This window comes from Colobus angolensis, unplaced genomic scaffold (genome assembly GCF_000951035.1).
Source record: "Colobus angolensis palliatus isolate OR3802 unplaced genomic scaffold, Cang.pa_1.0 Scaffold3, whole genome shotgun sequence".
NCBI lineage: Eukaryota > Metazoa > Chordata > Mammalia > Primates > Cercopithecidae > Colobus > Colobus angolensis.
In genome coordinates, this window is record NW_012116265.1 from 4,968,998 (window position 1) to 4,993,940 (window position 24,943).

Below are 24,943 nucleotides of genomic sequence, written 5' to 3' on the forward strand. Positions count from 1 at the left end.
AGCCTCCTGAGTAGCTGGGACTACAGGCATGCACCACCATGCCTGGCTAATTTTTAAATTTTTTGTAGAGACAGGGTCTCACTATATTGCCCAGGCTGGTCCCGAACTCCTGGACTCAAGCAATCTTCCCACCTTGGCATCCCAAAGTTCTGGGATTATAGGCATGAGCCACTGCACCCAGCCTACACTTTTCAATACTTCACCTAATATCATTCAAATAATAGTACAGTAAGTGATTAGTTGTTTAATTTGTAAAGTAATTTAAATATTATGCAAAAAATTTGTTGTGATGATGTATTAATCTCTGTTACATAAATTTGATATAAATAGACTATAGAAATGTTGGCCAGGTGTGGTGGCTCACACGTGTAATCCCAGTACTTTGGGAGGCCAAGGCTGGAGGACTGCTTGAGCCCAGGGGTTTGAGACCAGCCTGGGCAACAGAGTGAGACCGCATTCCTAAAATAAATGTAATACATTTTTAAAAGAAATGTTAATTAAGATTTTAAAGTCATTTTTCTCATTGTCTGATATGAAATATATTCTTTAAAAAGAGTCATAATCATATAACATAAAGAACTTAATAAGTATCTTTGTATTTTAATAGAATGCGTGGCATGTTACTGAGTTTAATATGTTTGGTAAACGTTAAGTATTTTAAATACTCTCTTTTTAAGGATGTTATTGTTTCATGTATTCAGCTGTATAAATTGAGCATCATAAAGTTTTTCTAAATATAGTTAAGCAGATACTTACACTTTAAAAAATATTTTAACATTTGTTTCTGGGAATTTTTTACATATGCATAACCAAAGAAATCATTTTTATGTATATACATATACAAAAATCAAACCACTTATGAATTTAGTTACTTAATAATATGGAATTGTAAAAATAAAATGTCCTTACTATATGTTGACTACAGCAGAAAATAGGTTTTATATTTAAGCTGATTTTTTTCCCATAAAACTTAAACATCATACTGATGGTATGTGTATTTATATGTATTTTATATGTGTAAATATTTTTAAAAATTTTTTTTAAGGAAAGCTTTTACAGGTCAACACTGGTGCCAAGGAACAATTATTCTTTGAAGCTCCCAGAGGGAAAAAACAAACCATCCCCAGTGTGGAGGTAGGACAACAGTGGTGCTTGTAGTGTTGTTTATGTGAATAAGAGTAGCTAAAAAACTGATACCTACTTTCTATCGTTTAGTTACACATGAAATCTGTTCTCAAATTATTAAAATAATGGATATTCTTGAGTTTATTGAGTCAGAATACATGGGTGAAGGAAGAAACACTGTATTAATAAAAGGAGTCAGCGGGCATGGTGGCTCATGCCTGTAATCCCAGCAGTTTGGAAGTCGAGGCAGGCAGATTGCTTGTGCTCAGGAGTTCAAGACCAGACTGGAGAACATGTTGAAACCCTATCTCTACAGAAAAATACAAAAAATTAGTTGGGCGTGGTGGCATATGCCTATAGTCCCAATTACTTGGGAGGCTGAGGTGGGAGGATTGCTTGAGCCTAGGAGGTGGAGGCTGCAGTGAGCCGTGTTCATGCCACTACACTCCAGCGTGGGTAACACAGTGAGACCCTGTATTAAAAAAAAAAAGGAATAAATCACTTGTATGGCTAGCTATGCTCCGTTACTTTCCTCTAAAGACAAGAAGTGTGAAATAGCAAATAGAAGACGTGTCATCTAAGATTGGAGTACTGCATATCTGTCACGTCCTTAGGAATCCATATGCCTAAGATGTTTGTTGGCAGATGACTGTTTTTGTTTTTTTTTTTAAAAAAAAAAAAACAAAACAAGAAAAATTGTGTTGCATTTTGTGCCTGACAATATTAGCCTTTTTTTTTTTTTTTTTAACTTGACCTAGGAAGAGAGGCTTAACAAATTTAACATGAAAGTGGCTTAATGAAGGGAGGGACCATAAGTAAAAGTTCTAAATTTCTTCTAAGGGTTAGTTGGAAAACATACTTATAATGCATTATTAGAAATTTAAACATGAACTGTAAGAATCTTACTTGATTATCCTGAAGTCAGAAACAGTTTTATTATTAACACTGTATGCTTAGCATCTAGAACACACAGTGGATATATGATTATATTCTGAATAATGCTATGCTAAAATTTTCTGCAGCAACTATTAGGCTCTGGGAAGCTATAAAACCAAGACAACTAATAATTTAACTATTTTTTCATTAAAACTTTCATTTTACTTGTGACACACATAATTACAAAGAAAAATGTTTGCATTTTGGTTGTTAATATTTTAGGTTTGGATAATCCAAACTTACAGCATTGTTTTTCCTTCTTAGGTAGAAAAAATTGCTTGGGCATCATGGACAAGTGTACTTGGTTTATGCTGTGAAGGAATTTGGCCAGTAATTGGAGAAGTTACAGATGTAACTGCTTCTTGCCTCACGAGTGACAAAATGGTTCTAGCTACTGGGGATGATTTGGGATTTGTGAAGTTATTTAGATATCCTACTAAAGTATGTGTTTTTCTTTAACTTTCCTAATGATCATAAATTATGAAATGGTTAAGGTAATGTCCTGTCATAGCATTTCATTGTTATTAATTGTACATATGTAATATGTAATGTTGTAATATCAAAGGTTCAGAATTATGTTTCATATCTATAGCTTTTAAGTATTATAATTTATGATCCCATGCCTTAATTAAGTTATATATCATATCCTATAGTGTTTTTCAGTATTGACTAATATGAATATCCCTTTTACAAGAAACATCTTGGCTGGGGACAGGGGCTCATGCCTGTAATCCCAGCATAATACTTTGGGAGCCTGAGGTGGGTGGATCATTTGAGGCCAGGCATTTCAGGCCAGCCTGGGCAGCATGGAAAGGCGTCCTCTCTACAAAACAGAGAAAAAAATTAGCCGGGCATTGTGGTAATGCCAGTAGTCCTAGCTACTCAGGAGGCTAAGGTGGGAAAATTGCTTGAGCCCGGGAGTTGGAGGCTACAGTGAGCTGTGGTCATGTTGTTGCACACCAGCCTGGGTGACAAAGCAAAATCCTACGTCAAAAGAGAGAGAGAGAGCCATTCCTTTTATCCCCAATATTAACTTCAATAATTTTTCTGTTTTTAATTAAATATATACTATTAACAGTATATAAACTCTTTATAGTTACAACTTCAAACTTTAAGTTGTTTAACCAATTAAATAGAAAATACTTACGCCTGTAAAATTAAACACCATTGATTGAATGTAATGAATGACTTCGTAGCAGAATTTATGTGCATTTTAAATCATCAGCATCATTTGTTAATGATTTTCTGCTTAAAATTGGTATTTACTTGCTGCTTATGTATATTAAGATTTTTGTTGTTGTTGTTGTTTTTGAGATGGAGTCTCACTTTGTCGCCAGACTGGAGTGCAGTGGCGCGCTCTCAGCTCACTGCAACCTCTGCCTCTCGGATTCAAGCTATTCTCCTGCCTCAGCCCCCTGAGTAGCTGGGATTACAGGCTTGCACCACCATGCCCGGCTAATTTTTTTGTATTTTTAGTAGAGATGGGGTTTCGCCATGTTGGTCAGGCTGGTCTCGAGCTCCTGACCTTATGAATCCCCCACTTCGACCTCCCAAAGTGCCAGGATTACAGGCGTGAGCCACTGGGCCCGGCCGACAGGTTCTTTGACATTCTACGTACCTATGCTACTGTGTGCTGTGCAAGTGCTTAATTCTTTTATCACTTCCCTCTGTTCAAACTACTGTAAAATATTAGGCTTTTGCTTAACACAGAAATAAAATTTATATATCAAGTCCAGATACAATGCATTTCTTTCTCTTTTTTTTTTAGACAACGTCTCTCTCTCTCTGTCACCCAGACACAATCATGGCTCACTGCAGCCTCGACCTCCCAGACCCAAGTTATCCTCCCACCTCAGCCTCTTGAGTAACTGGGACTACAGGCACATGCCACCATGCCTGGCTAATTAATTTTTTTTTTTTTTTTTTTTTGTAGAGATGAGGTTTCCAGATATTGCCTATGCTGGTCTCAAACTCCTGAACTTAAGTGATCCTCCTGCCTCGCCATCCTAAAGTGGTGGGATTACAGGCACAAGTCACTGTATCTGGCAGCATTTATTTCTTAATTCACAAATTAAGTTATATATTACACTCTGGCACCACCATGAACATAAAGATAAATTTGAAATAGGGCATGAAATCATATTGTGGTATTCAGTTCCTGGTAATCTTAAGTGTGGTCGTATTGAACTTATTTTTTAACCTGCTATTATTACTTAGTAATACTTTGAAAACATCATTATGTATAATTAAATATTCTTCTACATCATTTTTTCTGGTGCTCATATTAATATTTTTAGATCAGCATTGAAATTAAAACACAGGTTTAAAAATTCTCATTGAAAACTCAGACACCCAAGAAAATATTCCACAGATTCCTGTTTTAGATAGGTATAAATTGTAGGGTCTTAGTTGTTAACAATGTGTTCCACTAAAATATTTGCCAGAAACTTCACTTCCAGCATTCCAGATGGTGTAGATCCCTAAAGAATAGGTTCTGGGATATTGGTCTACAGATTATTTTTTCACCTTAGTGTAGCAAGAACCATGCAGTCTTAGAGAAACTACCTTCTTGCCGTGCTTTGATGACAGATCCCTCACAACTTTTATTAAGAGTCATTATTCCTGCCAGGCGCAGTGGCTCACGCCTATAATCCCAGCACTTTGGGAGGCTGAGACAGGTCAGGAGTTGGAGACCAGCCTAGTCAACATGGTGAAACCCCGTCTCTATTAAAAACAGAAAAAATTAGCTGGGCACGGTGGTGGATACCTGTAATCCCAGCTACTTGGGAGGCTGAGGCAGGAGAATCACTTGAACCAGGAGGCGGAGGTTACGGTGGGCCGAGATCATGCCACTGCACTCCAGTATCAAAAAAAAAAAAAAAGAGTCGTCATTCCTAGGGAATTCACAAATTTTGCTATCACTGTGTTTTGTATAAGACATCTCTCATTTTAACACCTTTGAAAAGATTTTAATGGAAAACCTGCTTTATGATGCTTTGATTTGAAATGTATGTAACTTGGTAATGCTAGATTTTAAAGTTGCCAGTATTTATAACTTAAACTTTTATTATTATTTAAAAGGAAAATACATTTCTATGTGCATTGCTTACAAACAAAAGCACTGATGAATTAAGATGAAAGATATTTACATGGGTATATACATAGATGTGTACCAAAGCAATTGATACTTTTTGTTAACATACTCATGCTGCACATAGGCATGTGTATCCTTTCTCAATTATTGCATCTATTTCCAACAGTAATACATCTGCTTAACCATTGTCTTTAATATATATACACTATTCCATATACATTGTAATTAACTATTACTTTGAACATTTAAGGTATTTAATTTTTTTCACTACTATAAATAAATACCATGGTAAGTATTGTTTTACACATGTAGCATTTTTCTTAGCATAGATCCCTAAAAGGGAGATGGGTGAGTCAAATACAAGAACATTTTTATGCTTTTAATGCAGAATACCAACTTGGTTTTTTAAAGAATTTTGCCTGGGGTACTAGCATTTTGTGAAACTACTGGTTTTATATCTTGTCCTTAACAGGTTTGGGAATTTGGTATCTTTTATTCTGCTGAGTTTCAGTATTTTCTCCAATTTTTTTTAACACATTTCACTTGAAATGATTAATTTCTAATTATTTATTAATAAAATAAATTCAAAATCATAATGGAAATATTTAATGAAATTTCTCAGAAAGATTTTTTGAATTTTCTTCCTCTTTAGGGGAAATTTGGAAAGTTTAAGAGGTATGTGGCCCATAGTACACATGTCACAAATGTTCGCTGGACTTATGATGACAGCATGTTGGTTACCCTAGGAGGTACAGATATGTCTTTAATGGTGTGGACAAATGAGATGGAAGGCTATCGAGAAAAAAGGCCTTGTGATAGTGAAGAATCCGACATTGATTCTGAAGAAGATGGGGGTATGTCATTTTATAATACTTGAACAAAAATATCGGGAAAATTTAGCACAACTTATTTAAGCTGTAGAAGTTATAGCAAGTAATAATAATATTTGAATAATTGTAGTGTTACTGTTTTTAGTCTGTTTAACATCAAAATCCATTTTGTGACTCAAGAACAACAGGTTGCTGTGAATTTATGACTTAGGTGTTATTTATCTTCAAATGAAGAATATCTAAATTTTAAATAAGTATCGTTAAGGTAAATTTTATATTATTAAACCTCATATTTTAAAATAATTTTGATTTTCTTGTAATATACCAGTAGTGTCAGCTCATTATAGAAAATGTATTTTGCCATGAAAATTAAACACAGCCTCCATAATTTGACCACACAGAGGTAACACCTCTTTTAACATTTGGGGTATATCCTAAGATGTATGTAGCTAATATTTTTTTAAGAAAAGCGTGGTTGTATTGAACTTATTTTTTAACCTGCTATTATTACTTAATAATACTTTGAAAACATCATTACATATAATTAAATATTCTTCTACATCATTTTTTCTGGTTGCATATTACTTCATAATTTGCTTAGAACAACTTAATTTATTTCATACTGTTGAACATCTTTGTATCCAGTTTGTAAGATCATAACTGGTCTTGGTTATTGCTTGAAGAATAACTCGTGTGTTTCGGCTGTAGGCTATGACAGTGATGTTACAAGGGAGAATGAAATCAGTTACACCATCAGAGCCTTATCAACAAATATTCGCCCAATGTTTGGAATCAAGCCTCATTTACAACAAAAAGAACCCTCAACTGATGAAAGGTAATAATTTAGTTTAATATTAGATGAAGAAAAAGATATTGTCGTTAAAAATGGAATTTATCGGCCGGGCGCAGTGGCTCACGCCTGTAATCCCAGCACTTTGGGAGGCCGAGGCAGGCGGATCACAAGGTCAGGAGATCGAGACTGTCCTGGCTAACACGGTGAAACCCCGTCTCTACAAAAATACCAAAAATAAAAATAAGCAAATTAGCTGGGCGTGGTGGTGGGCGCCTGTAGTCCCAGTTACTTGGGAGGCTGAGGCAGGAGAATGGCATGAACCCAGGAGGCGGAACTTGCAGTGAGCCAAGATCGCACCATTGCAGTATGTCTTTAAATACCTTTTGGTATCAGCCTGGGTTAAATAGTGAGACCTTGTCTGTATGGAAATATAAAAATAATCCAGGTGTAATGGTGTGTGTTTATAGTCCCAGCCACTTCAAAGGCTGAGGCAGGAGCATTGCTTGAGCCCAGGAAGTTGAGATTGCAGTGAGTTAGGATTGGCGCCACTGTGCTCCTACCTGGGTGTCAGAATGAGGCCCTGTCTCAAAAAAAAAAAAACCCGCAAAAAAAACCAGAAACAAAACCCTATTGGTGGTAACACTATGTATTAACACTAGTGGTTTAGGGAATTATACATATATATAAGGTTGATACGATTCATCTTATTTGCTAACTTTTATAAATGTATGTGATGAGGTTGGAGGAGATAATAAAAACTGAATGCAATACCAAGTACTTTTTAAGAAGTGTGTGAGCAGTATTGTGATTCAGTTTTGAAAGGCCTGCCTATCCATGTGCCTTTATTCAAGCATAGACAATCCTCATTTCAAAAATTTTCTAAAAAGTCAGGTTGTCTTTAATGGGAGTTATTGGTCTTAGTCTAGAATCAGCAAATAAAAAAATAAGGACATATGCAAGGCCATTTTATGGGGAGAGATCACTTTTTTTTTTTATACTTTAAGTTCTGGGATACATGTGCTGAACGTGCATATTTGTTACATAGGTATACACGTGCCATGGTGGTTTGCTGCACCCGTCAGCTCATCATCTACGTTAGGTATTTCTTCTAATGCTATCCCTCCCCTAGCTCCCCACTCCCTGACAGGCCCCTGTATGTGATGTTCCCCTCCCTGTGTCCATGTGTTCTCATTGTTCACCTCCCACTTATGAGTGAGAACACGTGGTGTTTGGTTTTCTGTTCCTGTGTTAGTTTGCTGAGAATGGTGGTTTCCAGCTTCATCCATGTCCCTGCAAAGGACATGAACTCATCCTTTTTTATGGCTGCATGGTATTCCATGGTGTTTATGTGCCACATTTTCTTTATCCAGTCTATTATTGATGGGCATTTGTGTTGGTTCCAAGTCTTTGCTATTTTGAACAGGGCTGTAATAAACATATGTGTGCATGTGTCTTTATAGTAGAATGATTTGTAATCCTTTGGGTATATACCCACTAATGGGATTCCTGGGTCAAATAGTATTCCTTGAGGAATTGCCACACTGTTTTCCACAATAGTTGAACTAATTTACACTCCCTCCAACAGTGTAAAAGTATTGCTGTTTCTCCACATCCTCTCCAGCATCTGTTGTTTCATGACTTTTTAATGATCACCGTTCTAACTGGTGTGAGATGGTATCTCATTGTGGTTTTTCTTTGCATTTCTCTAATGACCAGTGATGATGAGCTTTTTTTCATGTTTGTTGGCCGCATAAATGTCTTCTTTTGAGAAGTGTCTGTTAATATCCTTCGCCTACTTTTTGATGGGGTTGTTTCTTTTTTTTGTTGTTTTTTTGTTTTTTTTTTGAGACGGAGTCTCGCTTTGTCGCCTGGGCTGGAGTGCAGTGGCCGATCTCAGCTCACTGCAAGCTCCGCCTCCCGGGTTTAGGCCATTCTCCTGCCTCAGCCTCCCGAGTAGCTGGGACTGCAGGCGCCCGCCACCTCGCCCAGCTAGTTTTTTGTATTTTTAGTAGAGACGAGGTTTCACTGTGTTAGCCAGGATGGTCTCGATCTCCTGACCTCATGATCCGCCCGTCTTGGCCTCCCAAAGTGCTGGGATTACAGGCTTGAGCCACCGCGCCCGGCCGCGGTTGTTTCTTTCTTGTAAATTTGTTTAAGTTCTTTGTAGATTCTGGATATTAGCCCTTTGTCAGATGGATAGATTGCAAAAATTTTCTCCCATTCTGTAGATTGCCTATTCACTCTGATGATGGTTTATTTTGCTGTGCAGAAACTCTTTAGTTTAATTAGACCCATTTGTCTGTTTTGCCTTTTGTTGTTATTGCTTTCAGTGTTTTAGTCATGAAGTCTTTGCCCATGTCTATGTACTGAATGGTATTGCCTAGGTTTTCTTCTAGGGTTTTTATGGTTTTAGGTCTTAGGTTTAAGTCTTTAATTCACCTTGAGTTAATTTTTGTATGAGGTATAAGGAAGGGGTCCAGTTTCACTTTTCTACGTATGGCTAACCAGTTTTCCCAACACCATTTATTAAAGAGAAAATCCTTTCCCATTGCTTGTTTTTGCCAGGTTTGTCGAAGATCAGATGGTTGTAGATGTGTGGTGTTATTTCTGAGGCCTCTGTTCTGTTCCATTGGTCTATATATCTGTTTTGGTACCATTACCATGCTGTTTTGGTTACTGTAGTATAGTTTGAAGTCAGGTAGCATGATGCCTCCAGCTTTATTCTTTTTACTTAGGATTGTCTTGGCTGTATGGGCTCTCTTTTTGGTTCCATGTGAAATTTACAGTAGTTTGTTCTAATTCTGTGAAGAAAGTCATTGGTAGCTTGATGGGGGTAGCATTGAATCTACTTTAAACCAACAAAGATCAAAAAAGACAAAGAAGGGCATTACATAATGGTAAAGGTATCAATGCAACAAGAAGACCTAACTTTCCTGAATATATATGCACTCAATACAGGAGCACCCAGATTCATAAACCAAGTTCTTAGAGACCTACAAAGAGACTTAGACTCCCACAAAATAATAATGGGAGACTTTAACACCGCACTGCCAGTATTAGATCAATGAGACGGAAAATTAATAAGGATTATCAGGAGTTGAACTCAGCTCTGGACAAGCGGACCTAATAGACATCTACAGAACTCTCCACCCCAAATCAACAGAATATACATTCTTCTCAGCACCACATCACACTTATTCTAAAATTGACCACATAATTGGAAGTAAAACACTCCTCAGCAAATGCAAAAGTATGGAAATCATAACAAACAGTCTCTCAAACCACAGTGCAATCAAATTGGAACTTAGGATTAAGAAACTCACTCTAAACCACACAACTACATGGAAACTGAACAACCTGCTCCGGAATGACTACTTGGTAAATAACGAAATTAAGGCAGAAATAAATAAGTTCTTTGAAACCAATGAGAACAAAGACACAGCATACCAGAATCTCTGGGACACAGCTAAAGCAGTCTTTAGAGGGAAATTTATAGCCCTAAATGCCCACAGGAGAAAGTGGGAAAGATCTAAAATCAACACCCTAACCTCACAGTTAAAAGAACTAGAGAAGCAAGAGCAGACAAATTCAAAAGCTAGCAGAAGACAAGAAATAACTAAGACCAGAGCACATTTGAAGGAGAGAGACACAAAAAACCCTTCAAAAAAATCAGTGAATCCAGGAGCTGGTTTTTTGAAAAGATTAACAAAATAGATAGACCACTAGCCAGACTAATAAATAAGAAAAGAGAGAAGAATCAAAAAGACACAATAAAAAATGATAAAGAGGATATCACCACTGACCCCACAGAAATACAAACTACTGTCCAAGAATACTATAAATACCTGTACGCAAATAAACCAGAAAATCTAGAAGTGGATAAATTCCTGAACGCATACACCCTCCCAAACTAAACCAGAAGAAGTGGAATCCCTGAATAGACCAATAACAAAGTCTGGAATTGAGGCAGTAATTAGTAGCCTACCAACCAAAAAAAGCCCAGACAGATTCACATCTGAATTCTGCCAGAGGTACAAAGAGGAGCTGGTACCATTCCTTTTGAAACTATTCCAAACAATAGAAAAAGAAAGACTCTTCCCTAACTCATTTTATGAGGCCCGCATCATCTTGATACCAAAACCTGACAGAGACACAACAAAAAAAGAAAATTTCAGGCCAATATCCCTGATAAACATCGATGCAAAAGTTCTCAATAAAATACTGGCAAACCGAATCCAGCAGCACATCAAAAAGCTTATCCACCACAATCAAGTCGGCTTCATCCCTGGGATGCAAATCTCATTCAACATACCAAAATCAATAAATGTAATCCATCACATAAACAGAACCAATGACAAAAACCACATGATTATCTCAAAAGAGGAAGAAAAGGCCTTCGCAACACCCCTTCATGCTAAAAACTCTCAATAAACTAAGTATTGATGGAACATATCTCAAAATAATAAGAGCCATTTATGACAAACCCACAGCAAATATCATACTGAATGGACAAAAACTGGAAGCATTCCCTTTGAAAATGGGCACAAGACAAGGATGCCCTCTCTCACTACTCCGATTCAACATAGTGTTGGAAGTTCTGGCCAGGGCAATTAGGCAAGAGAAAGAAATAAATGGTATTCAAATAGGAAAAGAGGAAGTCAGATTGTCTCTGTTTGCAGAGGACATGATGGTATATTTAGAAACCTCCTTTGTCTCAGCCCAAAATCTCCTTAAGCTGAAAAGCAACTTCAGCAAAGTGTCAGGATACAAAAATCAATGTGCAAAAAATCACAAGCATTCCTATACACCAATAATAGACAAACAGCCAAATCATGAGTGAACTCCCATTCACGATCGCTGCACAGAAAATTAAATACCTAGGAATACAACTTACAAGGGATGTGAAGGACCTCTTCAAAGAGAGCTACAAACCACTGCTCAAGGAAATAAGAGAGGACACAAACAAATGGAAAAACAGTCCATGCTCATAGATAGGAAGAATCAATATTGTGAAAATGGCCATACTGCCCAAAGTAATTTAGAGATCACTTTTTAATAAAGTCTCTGAGCTAGATGACAGATTAAGAAATAAATTGTGAACCTGATCTTTTCAAAATCAAAGGTGGTAAACAATAAAAAGGGATATGGAGCAGTGAATGGCGTGGACTTCCGAAGCAAAGAGGTTTAAAGAACAAAAAAGGAAAAGGTAACCAGAAACAGTAAGAAGAAACAGAGGGAATGGGAGGTGGGAACAGCCTTGGGAGGTGAGAACAAGGCTGTGGTGAGGAAAACTTTATTTTGAGAAGTTAGTAGAACAATTTGAGGGAGAAATTAAAAATAAAAGGGAATTCATTCACAGTTGAACAGGATTTGTAGAAAATTCAAGCGGATTTGTGGCCATTTCGGATAGTGCTGAAGAGTTTTGGAACTCAGAGAGATAGAAGTGACATTACAGGAAAGCTTTGTCAGAGGGATTTGAGTTTGCACCTATGGGTTTTATATTCGGGGAAAGTGATGAAGTTAAGGTGAAAAACACATTAGTAATGGGGAAGGGGAGAACTGAGAGATTTTGTGAATTGACTGACCCCAGCATTACCAGGGAAGCTGTAGATGGAAGGTTAAGGACACAGTGCCTCCTCAGCTCCTCTTCCAGGTGTCGTTTGCTGATGGTATACCTCATGGACCTCAGGTCATAGCAATGGGAGGTTACCTAAGGAAGGGGGATGGAGAGTGATCATCCAGTTTTTCATTATGTATAAAGAGGCAAAGTATTAAATTAGGGGTATTTTTAAGAAAGCACAGTATACCATAATCTAAGTACTTGTACAGAATTCCATATTCCATGTTTCAAGTAACTTGCTAGAATACAGCATCGTATAGTGCAAAGGACATGAATTCTGGAGTCAGACAAATGGGTAAAATACTCATTTTTATCATTACCGGTTGTGTGAGTTTGAAATATTATTCATTCTTTCTGAACCTCAGTTTCCTAAGTGGCAAAATGAACATTATAATCCCTAACTTATGGTGTATTTCAAGTTTTAAATGAAATAATGTAAATCAAGAATTTAGATAGTGGGTCTTCACCAATGACACCTTATCCCTTGGAATGAAATAAAAGTTAACTGAGGAGATACCTGGTAAATACTTAAACATTATTTCTGAAATTAAATATTCACAAAGCAATAAGCACTACGTATGTATTTATTAGAGAAATACAGATAAATATGAAAATGGAATATTATTTAAATATTCTAATTAGAATATTTGAAGTAGAGTGCTGAATATGACTTAAGGAAAATTATGTCTCCTAAGTAAAGAAAAGTGAAAAGTGTTCTGTGGGGAGAAGGAGCTCTAGACGTTCCCATAAATTTCTTTCATTTGTTATATTGATTTTTTTAAAAAAATTATTTATCGGATAAATTTAGTATGTCAGAAAATGTGACCTAATTGTAATCTGTAGACTGCTTCGTTCACGGTAAAACACTTAAATGTAAATTTCCACCCATTGCTGAAGTGAGGCATGTTCTAATAGATGGAAATATTTTACTACTCATGAAGAATGATTAACACTGTCATAACTGTAACTTTTGATGTTAGTTTGTTTATTCTGCAGCTGTTTCCTAATTTTTCAAATTGCTTTGCATTTTGTTCTCAATTTACTTTACAGTTTCAACCCTGCTGAATATTTTGAAAATGACAAGGTGTGGGGAGGGAGACAGGGGATCTGTTGGGCCCCGTGGCAGGGTCCAAGCACTGCTCTTTGCCTTAAAAAAAAAAAAAGAAAAAATGACAAGGCAGAAGTCATTGATGTGACTTCATTTTCACAAAATGAAAAAAAATCAAAGGAGATTAAAAATGAAGAGATTCGTATCTCTTTTACCAACTTAGAATATTTGTGAGGAGATATGGTTCATGGTTTATTTAAATAATTGCCTTTTTAAGTAACATGTATTACTGTCATAAATATGAAATAAAACACTTTATATGCAAAACAAGCCAAGTGCTGTGCCTCATTCCTGCAATCTCAGTGCTTTAGGAGGCTGAATTGGGAGGACTGCTTGAGACCAGACATTTAGCACCAGCCTGGGTAACACAGCAAGACCCCATTTCTTCAAAAAATAGGAAAATTAGCCAAGAATGGTAGTACATGCCTGTACCAGGAGGTTCCTACTCAGGAGGCTGAGCAGGAGGATTGCTTCAGCTCAGGAGTTGGAGGCTCCAGTGAGCTATGATCGCACCCTTGCACTCCACCTGTGGCAGCAGAGTGGGATCCTGTCTCTGGGAAAATAAATAAATGAAAAGAAAATTAAAAGCAATTAAATACTTATCAAATATTCACTTAAAAGGAAAAATGGCTTCCGATGACAATAACCATCCTATTTGGTTGATACTTTTGTGGATTTTTTTTCCTACATGATAATTTAATATTTTTTAATAAACATTTTTGTTTTTGTTTTTTGTTTTGTTTTCTTTTGAGACAGAGTCTTGCTGTGTTGCCCAGGCTGGAGTGCAGTAGCACGATCTTGGCTCACTACAACCTCCACCTCCTGGGTTCAAACATTTCTCCTGCCTCAGCCTCCTCAGTAACTGGGATTACCAGCACGCACCACACACCCAGCTAATTTTTGTTATTTTTAGTAGAGACGGTGTTTCACCATGTTGGCTAGGCTGTTCTTGAACTCCTGACCTCAAGTGATTCACCCACCTCAGTCTTCCCATTACAGGCATGAACCACCTTGCCTGGCCAATAAATGTTTTTATAACAAATATTGTGTATTTAAAGTAGTTATTTTTTGTCAAATTTTCAATATCTGTGAATAAAAATATTTAAATCAATGTTTAAATCAATGTGACATAAGTTAGACATTTTTGTATTTCCTTAAAATTCTGTTGACATGTTGCCTTTCTTCTGTTTGCTAAAATGCTCTATTCTATTCATCATCAAATTTTATATGTTTTCCTACTTTTTTCCCCCTTGCTCCTTTTGAAGGCAGGGAGTAGTAAGGTAAGTGTTTTATAAAAGAAAATGTTTTATTCAAAAATTTACCCTTTATTTTATTCTTTATAGTATTTTAAGGTATTTATTTTTCCCTATAAAACATTTAACTACATTTGTCAACAAAGCATTATAAAATGAAGTAGGACAAATTCTATGAAAGAGTTGCATTTTTAGATAGTATATATGGTTTTTATTATAAGGGTCTTCATTATGATAAATTGTTTTACATATGACTGTACAAACTACTACAATGCAAATAAATAGTTTTGGTTTTCCTTAAGTTTCAGAAGCTCATAAAAACAGATCTAACCACACATATATTTAAGTGAAAGACTATTCAATTTTAAACCTTTTAACACAATTTAGTGCATGTTTAATCTATTCATTCATTTTAAAAGATGAAAAGAGGGTAACTATGATATTTGTATGTTTAATAAAATGACATGTAGGAAAAGACTCTTTGGGGGTACTTTTATATTTACCTTTGGTGATATGAAAATGTCTTGAAAGAGTTTCTGAAACAAGACAGTGTGGAAATGGCTAGTCTGTTTTATAAGTTAAAAAAGGTATTATGGCTGGGCATGGTGGCTCAGGCCTGTAATTGTGGCTCAGGCCTGTAATCTCAGCACTTTGGAAGGCCGAAGTGGAAGGATTGCTAGAGCCTGGGAGTTCAAGACCAGCCTGGACAACATAATGAGCTCCTGTTTCCACAAAAAATAAAAGTAAAAATAAATTAGCTGGGTGTGGTGGCAGCCCTGTGGTCCCAGCTACTCAAGAGGCTGAGGTGAGAGGGTCTCTTGAGCCTGGGAGTTTGAGGCTGCAGTGAGCTGTGATTGCACCACTGCGCTCCAGCTTGGGCAACACAGCAAGACCCTGTTTTGGGGGCCGGGGGTTGGGGGTAAGGTATCACTAGGAAAATGCGGGGAGATAAGGATGAAAACTGTAAATTTGAGACCAGATTGTGCAGAAACTCAAATAATAGGCGCCTGTTAATATTAGATCTACAGCAGGAATCTGTCATCTGTTGTAAGCAGAAGAGTGTGTACAAAGATATGAGTTCAGAGTATGAAGCAACCTCTAAAGTGGGCCATAAAATCTTATACTGTTTTACCAGAAATAAAACACCCGGATCTAGCCTCACATCTAGAATAGCTTGCTCAGTACTGATCTCTGCATTTTAAAGGAGACTTGAATAGTTTATAATGGGCTAGAAGAAAGCACAGGAGGAAGGAAGGTTGGGAGGCCACTTCATATAAAGAAAAGTTAATTGACCAGGTGCAGTGGTTTATACCTGTAATCCCAGCACTTTGGGATGTTAAGTTTGGAGGATCGGTTGAGGGCAGAAGTTAAAGATCAGCCTGGCCAACCTCATGAGACACCATCTCTACAAAAAAGAACTTAAAAAAATTACCTGGCTGTGGTGGTGTGCACCTGTGGTCCCAGCTACATGGGACGTTGCGGCAGGAGGATCTCTTGAGCCTGGGAGGTCAAAGCTTAACAAAGCCATGATCACACCACTGCACTCTAGCCTGGGTGGCAGAGCAAAACCCAGTCTCAAAAAAGTAATTATTATTATTCTGGGAATCTTGTTTCAAAACAAGAAAACTAAATGGAGATATCATTGTTATCTTGGACATGAATGACTTTTTATGTAGAAGTGACCTCCCTGTCACAAGCAGTATTTATACAGAGTTTGGATGACCAGTTGTCATCAATGCTATACAATGATTGTTGTAGACATGTAAAGAAGGTTCCTGGTCTCAGTGGGAGAATGGATGAAATGACTTTTGTGATTCCTTCCAGTTTTGTTTTGATTGTTATGCTATTAAGAGAGAGAAAAAAATTTTTTTTAAAGATTACTTCTTTTACTAGCAAAATTCTAAATTCAGTGTAGTCCCGAGTGACTAATTCTGCCTGCTTGGATTCACTGACTGGGGAACCCTCTTAGGTCAGAACAGGTGGAACTTAGGCTCTTTAGACAATTTCCTTTGAAGTATCTCCAGTGCTACCAGCTTTTTAAATTAACATTTTAGTGCCAGTGCCCATTCTTAAAAATAAGCTTAAATGTTTTGTTTAAAATTCAGATTACATTGCAGAAAAATAAGAATGGCAAGCTTTAAAGTTCACAACGTAAAATATATTGAATTCTCATTTATTTGTTTTTTTCTTTTTTCACCTTTCTTGTGATTCCCTGTTATTATTGAAGTTTTGGGTTTTTTTTGAGACAGAGTCTCACTCTGTTGCCTAGGCTGAGTGCAGTGATGTGATCACAGCTCACTGCAGCCTTTACCTTCCAGGTCAAGTGATTCTCCCACATCAGCCTCCCATGTAGCTGGAACTATAGGTGCATGCCACTAGGCCTGGCTAATTGTGTTTTTTATAAAGAATGGGGTCTCACGGTGTTGCCCAGGCTGGTCTCAAACTCCCGGGCTCAAGCAATCATCTTGCTTCGGTCTCTCAAAGCGCTAGGATTACAGGTGTGAGCCACTGTGCCCAGTCTTAATGCCTTTTCTTTTCTCTTTTCTTCTTTTTTTTTTTTTTTTTTTTTAGGCGGAGTCGCACTCTGTTGCCCAGGCTGTGGTGCAGTGGTGCGGTCTTAGCTTGCTGCAACCTCTGTTTCCTGGGTTCAAGCAATACTCCTGCCTCAGCCTCCTGAGTAGATGGGATTACAGGCGCCTGCCACCATGCCTGGCTAATGTTTTTTGTATTTTTAGTAGAGATGGGATTTCACCGTGTTGGCCAGGCTGGTCTTGAACTCCTGACCTCGTGATCCTCCTGCCTCGGCCTCCCAAAGTGCTGGGATTATAAACTGAAAACAACAGGTCTTTAATATTATGCAATATAGTTGTCTGCAATTAAACTTGTTAAAATATTTTATTACAGGAGGTATTTCACTAGTGTTTTCAATTCAAATTTATGTTGTAATCTTTTTCCCTCTTTATCTGCTGCTGAAAAGAGGTTCCAGGTAATCCTCTCTTTGCTGTGTTTACAAAGCCTAACTTTGTATTTTTGTCATCTCTCATATTAGCATTAATGAGATACTATGTTACTTGGTGTTCTTTACCTCTCCACAATTTTGCACATTTTTTTGCTTTGGAATTGGTACCACTGAAATGAATAGCATCTTAATTATTAGACTTACTCTGTATAAGTAACTATACTACTAAAACTTATCCATTCAATTTGTATAATTTTATAAGTTATATAACTTTATTTTAAGCAATGATATACTTTATATAAGTGATCTTTATAAAAATTAAAATATGCTTAACTGATCTTTATAAAAATTAAAATATGGTTAATTGTTACATAGGATATAGATAAAAATTACCTGTTTATTGTTTGGGTTACATTTAAAGCTGTCAGACAGTAACATAGAATAATGTTCACCAACAAAATTGACTTGGGGAAAAAAGCAAGGCTTCTATCATTCTTGGAAATGGTCCTATCAGAAATATTTTTAAATGTTAAATATGGTAAATTCAGTTTTATTTTTACTTGTGGACATCCAAAAATGTGTATGAAGAAGGTTTGAAACCAAAATTTCTATAATAACTTGAAAAAATTGTTTATTCTTGAAAAGGATGTTTACTTTTTATAACACCAGTCATGCTTATATATTTTATATGCTGCCTCATATTGCTATCAACATCCCGTTCATTTCTTATTGGATGTTTAAGATATAACACATTTACTTTTATTGATGTATAACTTGACAACCGTTTTGAAAATGCAAGTATATTTTATGCCTTTAATTTTATGAGACTTGTTCATAAATGTTGGAGTCTTTTACATGGGAAAGTTAATTTGTATCATTTCCTGATTTAGGTGTTACAAATTGAATATTAACTTAAAATTTGGAAAGGGATTGGTGCATGATTGATTTAAATTCAGTGTTCCGGTTATTCAATATGTGAATAATGGTTGAGATAAAAAATAATAAACTAAATTGCATTTTTTAAAAAATTAAAGGTTCTAGAGAAGAGCTTCTACATTTAAATAATTCAGACTGTGAACTCAATACACCTGTTGGGACAGGGCACATTATAAATAGATCCTGAACAGAGAAGCGGGGCTAGATTTGAGAGCTACTGTGTAGGCAAAGTTGACAAATTTTAGTAAATAGTGGGAATAACGGAAGAGAAAGAGTTGAAGCAATAATAATAGTAATTTCCTTTTATAGCGTGTTGTATGGTTTGCAGTGCTTTGTGACTATAAAATGTCTTCCTTGAGTAACCATCTGATGGCAATGCCATTAACCAGTACTAGGGACTTCAGCAAGTAGGGAAGGTGAAGGTCATGGAGAAACAGATGAGTACAAATTTGAACTCACATGTGATTTATGTTGCTAACAGTGTGGAACGTTCATAAAAATGTTATGAAAATTCACTTTCAAGAAGGATGTATTGAATACCTGCCATGTGAAGATACTCTGTTAGATACTTTAGAACAGTAATCCAGGCTTTGTTGTTAATGCACCCATCAAGAAATATTTGAGTTTGTTAAATTAACATTTTCCCATTGTTTATAAACAATCTACTTTTGTGCTATTATGTTATTTACATTATGATACGTACACCAAAGAAATTAAAAGTAAGGCTGTGCACAGCGGCTCACGCCTGTAATCCCAGCACTTTGGGAGGCCAAGGCAGGCGGATCACTTGAGGCCAGGAATTCAAGACCAGCATGGCCAACATGGTGAAACCCTGTCTCTACTAAAAATACAAAAATTAGCTGGGTTGTGGTGGTGCACGCTTGTTGTTTCAGTTACTGGGGAGGCTGAGGCACAAAAATTGCTTGAACCCAGGAGGCAGAGTTTGCAGTGAGGTGAGATCATGCCACTGCACTCCAGCCTGAGTGACAAAGTGAAACTTGGTCTTAAAAAAAAAGAAGAGAAGAGGCTGGGTGTGGTGGCTCACTCCTTATCCTGTAATCCCAGAACTTTGGGAGGCCGAGGTGGGCCGATCACCTGAGGTCAGGGGTTCGAGACCAGCCTGGCCAACATGGTGAAACCCCATCTCTACTAAAAAAAAAATACAAAAATTAGCTGGATGTGGTGGCATACACCTGTAATCCCAGCTACTCGGGAGGCTGAGGCAGGAGAATCGCTTGAATCCAGGAAGTAGAGGTTGCAGTGAGCCAAGATTGCGCCACTATACTCCAGCGTGGGCGACAGAGTGAGACTCCATCTCAAAAAATATATATAAAATGAATAAAAGTTGTAATATTTTCTTTCTACCTTCCTGCTTTAGAAGCTCTCAAGATGAAGAGGGCAGTCTAGAGGACCACAGAATGGGTCATCTTTGGGAAGGTGTGACAAGACACCTCTCTGGGAGGGACGGTGTGAGAGGCTCAGTGAAGGCACTGAGTGCTGCATGCCTTTCCACCTTCCCACTTCTCTGTTGCAGGCCCCCGGTGAGCAGAGCCCCACCACAGCCAGAGAAACTCCAGACAAACAATGTAGGCAAGAAAAAGAGACCGATAGAGGTAAGGAAAATTCACTCTCCAGTGTTACTGAAGTGTATCCAGAGTTCCTTTTTATAAAACATCCAAGTCTTATCATTAGTTTTCGTGAAAGTAAGTGTATTAAGTGCTCTTTTTTGTTTGACTTAATTCTTATGTAAGTCTGAGTTTTGGATTGATATTCTCTGGTTATCTTAATTTTTTCAATTAGTCTTCCTTTTGCTTTGCTGTGAATAATACCGTAATTGAACTGAATCTCAGAGAACTCCTAAACCTCAATATATGTGAATGACCTTTTGCTTACAGAAGCACAGACACCTTGGCAGTACCTAAAACTTAGTGGCTTGAATTTGTAAATTAAAGAGTTAAATACTTATACCAAATAGGAATTTTGACCCTGTGCGATATATTCATTGTACAGGGTTCATGAAGGCTATTTCTCCTTCTGTCTCTGCTCCCAACCAAAGTAGCCTTCCATAATAATTGAGGAAAAAGGAAGGCTCTCCAGGCATTTCATAATCCCAGTATCAGCAGCAAACAACCAAACTCTGCTAAATCAAACATAAACAAAGTGTAAAGCTGTGTGATGGTGATTGCTGTATTGCTGTAGCTCCCTCCCCAACCCAGTCCTACAAAGTCAATGAAATGTACATTTTCAGTTGCAGAATTATCTGCCAGACCTTTAGCATGAATTGTCCGAGACAGTATACTTAGTTTTTGTACACCAACAATGAAGGTACTGTTTGGATTCTTCAAAGTATGTGACTTGTACATAATTTATCCTGACTCGTGTATGTAGGTCAGATATTTTGATTGACAACGAACATAAAATTGTCTTATTTTGAACACAAAAAATACAGTCCCTCTACGTCCATGGGGGATAGATTCCCCTTGGGGATGCCCAAATCCACAGGTGCTCAAGTGCCTTATATAAAAAGGCATAGTAATTTGCATATAACCTATGCACATCCTCCTGCATACTTTAAACCATCTGTAGATTACTTATAATACCTAATACAATGTAAATGCTGTATAAATATTTGTTATACTATATTGTGTTTTAAATGTTATTTTTTATTGTTTTTTTCCCCAATATTTTCTATCCGGAATTGGTTGAATTCTTGAATATGTAAGGCCAACTGTACCTCAGTGTTTAACATGTGAAATCTTAAGAACTAAAGTTCTTGGTATCAGACTACCTTATGATTCCATTTTCCTTTTTCATAACTTTATATATAAAAGTATAGAATGTATGTTTAAGCTGCCCAAAACAGGTTATATAAAGAAGTATGACTAGCTTAATTTTGTATATGAAATTTGTAAAATATCAAAAACGCATACTCCATTTCGACCGCAGACACTAGTATTATGTATACAGCAAAACAATGGTGAACATTTAGACATGAGGAAGAATATAATGGTTTTGTTATTATTATTATAGGACCTTGTGTTGGAGCTCGTTTTTGGTTATCGAGGCAGAGACTGTAGGAATAATGTTCACTATTTAAATGATGGTGACGATATAATTTATCACACTGCATCCATTGGAATTCTGCACAATGTTGCTACAGGTGGGAAACCCTGATTCTCCATCCCTCTGTCACTTTTTTTAACTTAGAAATTTTGATCTAGCTGCTTAAAATCTTTATTAAAGCTATAAATAGTAACTTAAATGTAGGAGAAACCCTCCAGAATAAAAATATTTCATATTTCAGAACTTTCTAGTAATATTTCAAGTAAACAAATTTCGGTTTTAATAGAGTATAATACAGCAGAAAAGGAATTCATAATGCAGAGTGCTTATAAGTCTACTAGAAGTAAAGGTTTACTGTATGTTAAAACCATGTTTTATACTGAAACCATTGGTAACTTTAATTCTGTTTCCCCATAACCTCATGATGAGAATAAATGGTTTGGATGGTTGTTTCTGATAGTGATTGAATGTAGCATGTTGGGTGAGTGATTGCTGGGGCTGGGAGTGTTCTTACTGAGGCCTTGGAAAGCCAAGGAAGAAAGACTTAAGAAAGCTGTTTATCTGTGGCTCTATGATGATACCTTGTTTGACCCAAGAAGGTGAGAAAATTATTTCTTGATGTTCGTTTAACTGATTGGATTATTCAGTTGGATTATTCAAGAGCAAATAACATTCTTTTAGCATCATAGTGACATTAAGTATTTAATTTTGAATTGTTTTATTACAATTGAATGGCAAACTTCATAAAAGTCTGAAAGTTAAAAGTAAAAAAAAGGTTATCTAGTTCATTCTTGTTTTCCTCTGATAGCTTCATTCCAAATGGGTAAAGAGTAGATTGATGATGTAAATTATAATCCACCACCCCTTGTTGGTATTAACCGTTAATATGATCTTTCTATTTTGGTTTCATAAAGAAAAGGATTCACCAGGATCACACAGAAATCAGTGGCAATTTTCTATTTAATAATTTGGGCCATTTAAAACATACTGGTTAGAGAGAAAAATCCTTCTTAATCGAGGTATCACATATCTGTCCTTCAGAGAGAATGAGGAAGAGTAAGATAAGACAAACAAAAAAGGACTGTATATGTAAACTCTCATGTTTATACTTATAATTTTATTTTTACTTTTCTGATTTGTAATTAATCACCTTTCTAGTGGTGGGGTGTCTAGAGAGAGGGCAGATGGAGACTAGGCCACCTGCTTTAGTTTTTACTATATTTGGTTTCTCACCAGTTTGAGGATACGTTGTTCATAGTCTAGGAAGGGGATTTGCCATAAATGATTCATTATTTTGAGGTGTGTTCCTTCAATTCCTAGTTTGTTGAAGGTTTTTAACATGAAAGGGATGCTGGATTTTATGGAAAGCATTTTCCATATCTGTTGAGATAATCATATGGTTTTTGTTTTTAATTCTGTTTATATGGTAAATCACATTCGTTAATTTGCATATGTTGAACCAACCTTGCATGCTAGGAATGATGAAGCCTGCTTGATCATGGTGAATTAATTTTTTGATGTCCTGCTGGATTTTGTTTGCTAGTATTTTGTTGAGACTTTTTGCATCTATGTTCATCATAGGGATGATGGTCTGTAGTTTTCTACAAGCATATTGGCCTGTAGTTTTCTTTTTTCATTGTGCCTTTGGCAGGTTTTGGTATGAGGGTGATACTGGCTTCACAGAATGAGTTAGAGAGGAATGCCTACTCTGTTTTTTGGAATAGTTTCAGTAGGATTGGCACCAGCTTTTCTTTGTACGCCTGGGAGAATTCAGCTCTGAATCCATCTGGTCCAAGGCTTTTTTTTTTTTGAGATGGAGTCTTGCTGTGTCACCCAGGCTGGAGTGCAGTGGCACAATCTCGGTTCACTGCAAGCTCTGCCTCCCAGGTTCACGCCATTCTCCTGCCTCAGTCTCCCGAGTAGCTGGGACTACAGGTGCCCACCACTACGCCCAGCTAATTTTTTGTATTTTTAGTTTTTAGTAGAGATGGGGTTTCACCGTGTTAGCCAGGATGGTCTCAATCTCCTGACCTCGTGATCCACCTGCCTCGGCTTCCCAAATTGCTGGGATTACAGGCGTGAGCCACCGCACCCGGCCTGGTCCAGGGCTTTTTGATAGGTTGACAGGTTTTTTATTACTGATTCAATTTTGGAACTCATTATTGGTCTGTGTAGGTTTTCAATTTCTTCCTGATTCAATCTTGGGAGGTTGTGTATTTCTAGGAATTTATCTATCTCCTCTAGATTTTTCTTCTTCTTTTTTTTTTTTTTTTAGAAGCCCACAACTAATATCATAGCCTCTAGATCTTCTGGATTGTGTATTTATAGGTGTTCATAATCGTCTCTGAGGGCCTTTTGTATTTTTGTGGGATTGATTGTAATGTGATCTTTGTCATTTTTGGTTGTGTTTATTGGGATCTTCTTTGTTTTGTTAATCTAACTAGTGGTCTATTGATCTTGTTTATATTTTCAAAAAAACGATTTTTTTATTTTGTTGATTCTTTGTATGGATGTTTGGGTCTCAGTATTGTTCATTTCTGCTCTGATTTCGTTATTTATTTTCTTCTGCTAGCTTTGGGGTTGCTTTGTTCTTATATTTCTGTTTCCTCCAGGTGCGATGTTAGATTGTTAATTTGAGATCTTTCTAACGTTTTGAGATAGACATTTAGCACTGTAAGCTTTCCTCTTAACACTTAACATACTTTTGCTGCATACCAAAGATTTTGGCATGTTGTGTCTCTGTTTTAATTTACATTGAAGATTTTTTAAAAAATTTTACCTTAATTTCATTGTTTACCCAAAAGTCATTCAGGAGCAAGTTGTTTAATTTTTATGTAATTGTGGTTTTGGGAGATCTTCTTGGTATTGATTTCTATTTTCCACTGTGGTTAAGAAAGTATGGCAGATATTATTTCAATTTTCTTAAATGTATTGAGACTTGCTTTATGGCTGAACATGTGGTCAATCTTGGAGTATGTTTTATGTGCAGATGAGAAGAATGTATATTCTATGGTTGATGGGCAGAGTGTTCTGTCTTTTATGTCCAGTTGGTCAAGTATTTAATTCAAGTCCAGAATTTCTTTGTTAGTTTTCTACCTTGATGATCTGTCTAACACTATCAGTGGGTTGTTGAAGTGCCCCACTTTGATTTTTGTTTTGCTTTTTTGTGGGCCTAGTATTATTTATGGTTCTCTATCCTCTGGATCCAACCTACTGCTCTGAACTC

The 24,943-nt window shown here is 36.7% G+C and overlaps 1 protein-coding gene across 1 annotated transcript in view; it reads left to right on the forward strand.

Annotated features, from left to right (window-relative positions):
• The window catches only part of EML5 (echinoderm microtubule associated protein like 5), a 200,798-nt gene that overhangs the window by 150,899 nt on the left and 24,956 nt on the right, over nt 1-24,943 (forward strand). The window contains exons 25-32 of the mRNA XM_011949800.1: nt 1,046-1,134; nt 2,326-2,502; nt 5,808-6,009; nt 6,694-6,820; nt 14,772-14,786; nt 17,737-17,745; nt 20,189-20,267; nt 21,685-21,814. Coding sequence (XP_011805190.1) covers nt 1,046-1,134; nt 2,326-2,502; nt 5,808-6,009; nt 6,694-6,820; nt 14,772-14,786; nt 17,737-17,745; nt 20,189-20,267; nt 21,685-21,814 — 828 coding nt within the window. The remainder of the gene's footprint in view (nt 1-1,045; nt 1,135-2,325; nt 2,503-5,807; nt 6,010-6,693; nt 6,821-14,771; nt 14,787-17,736; nt 17,746-20,188; nt 20,268-21,684; nt 21,815-24,943) is intronic.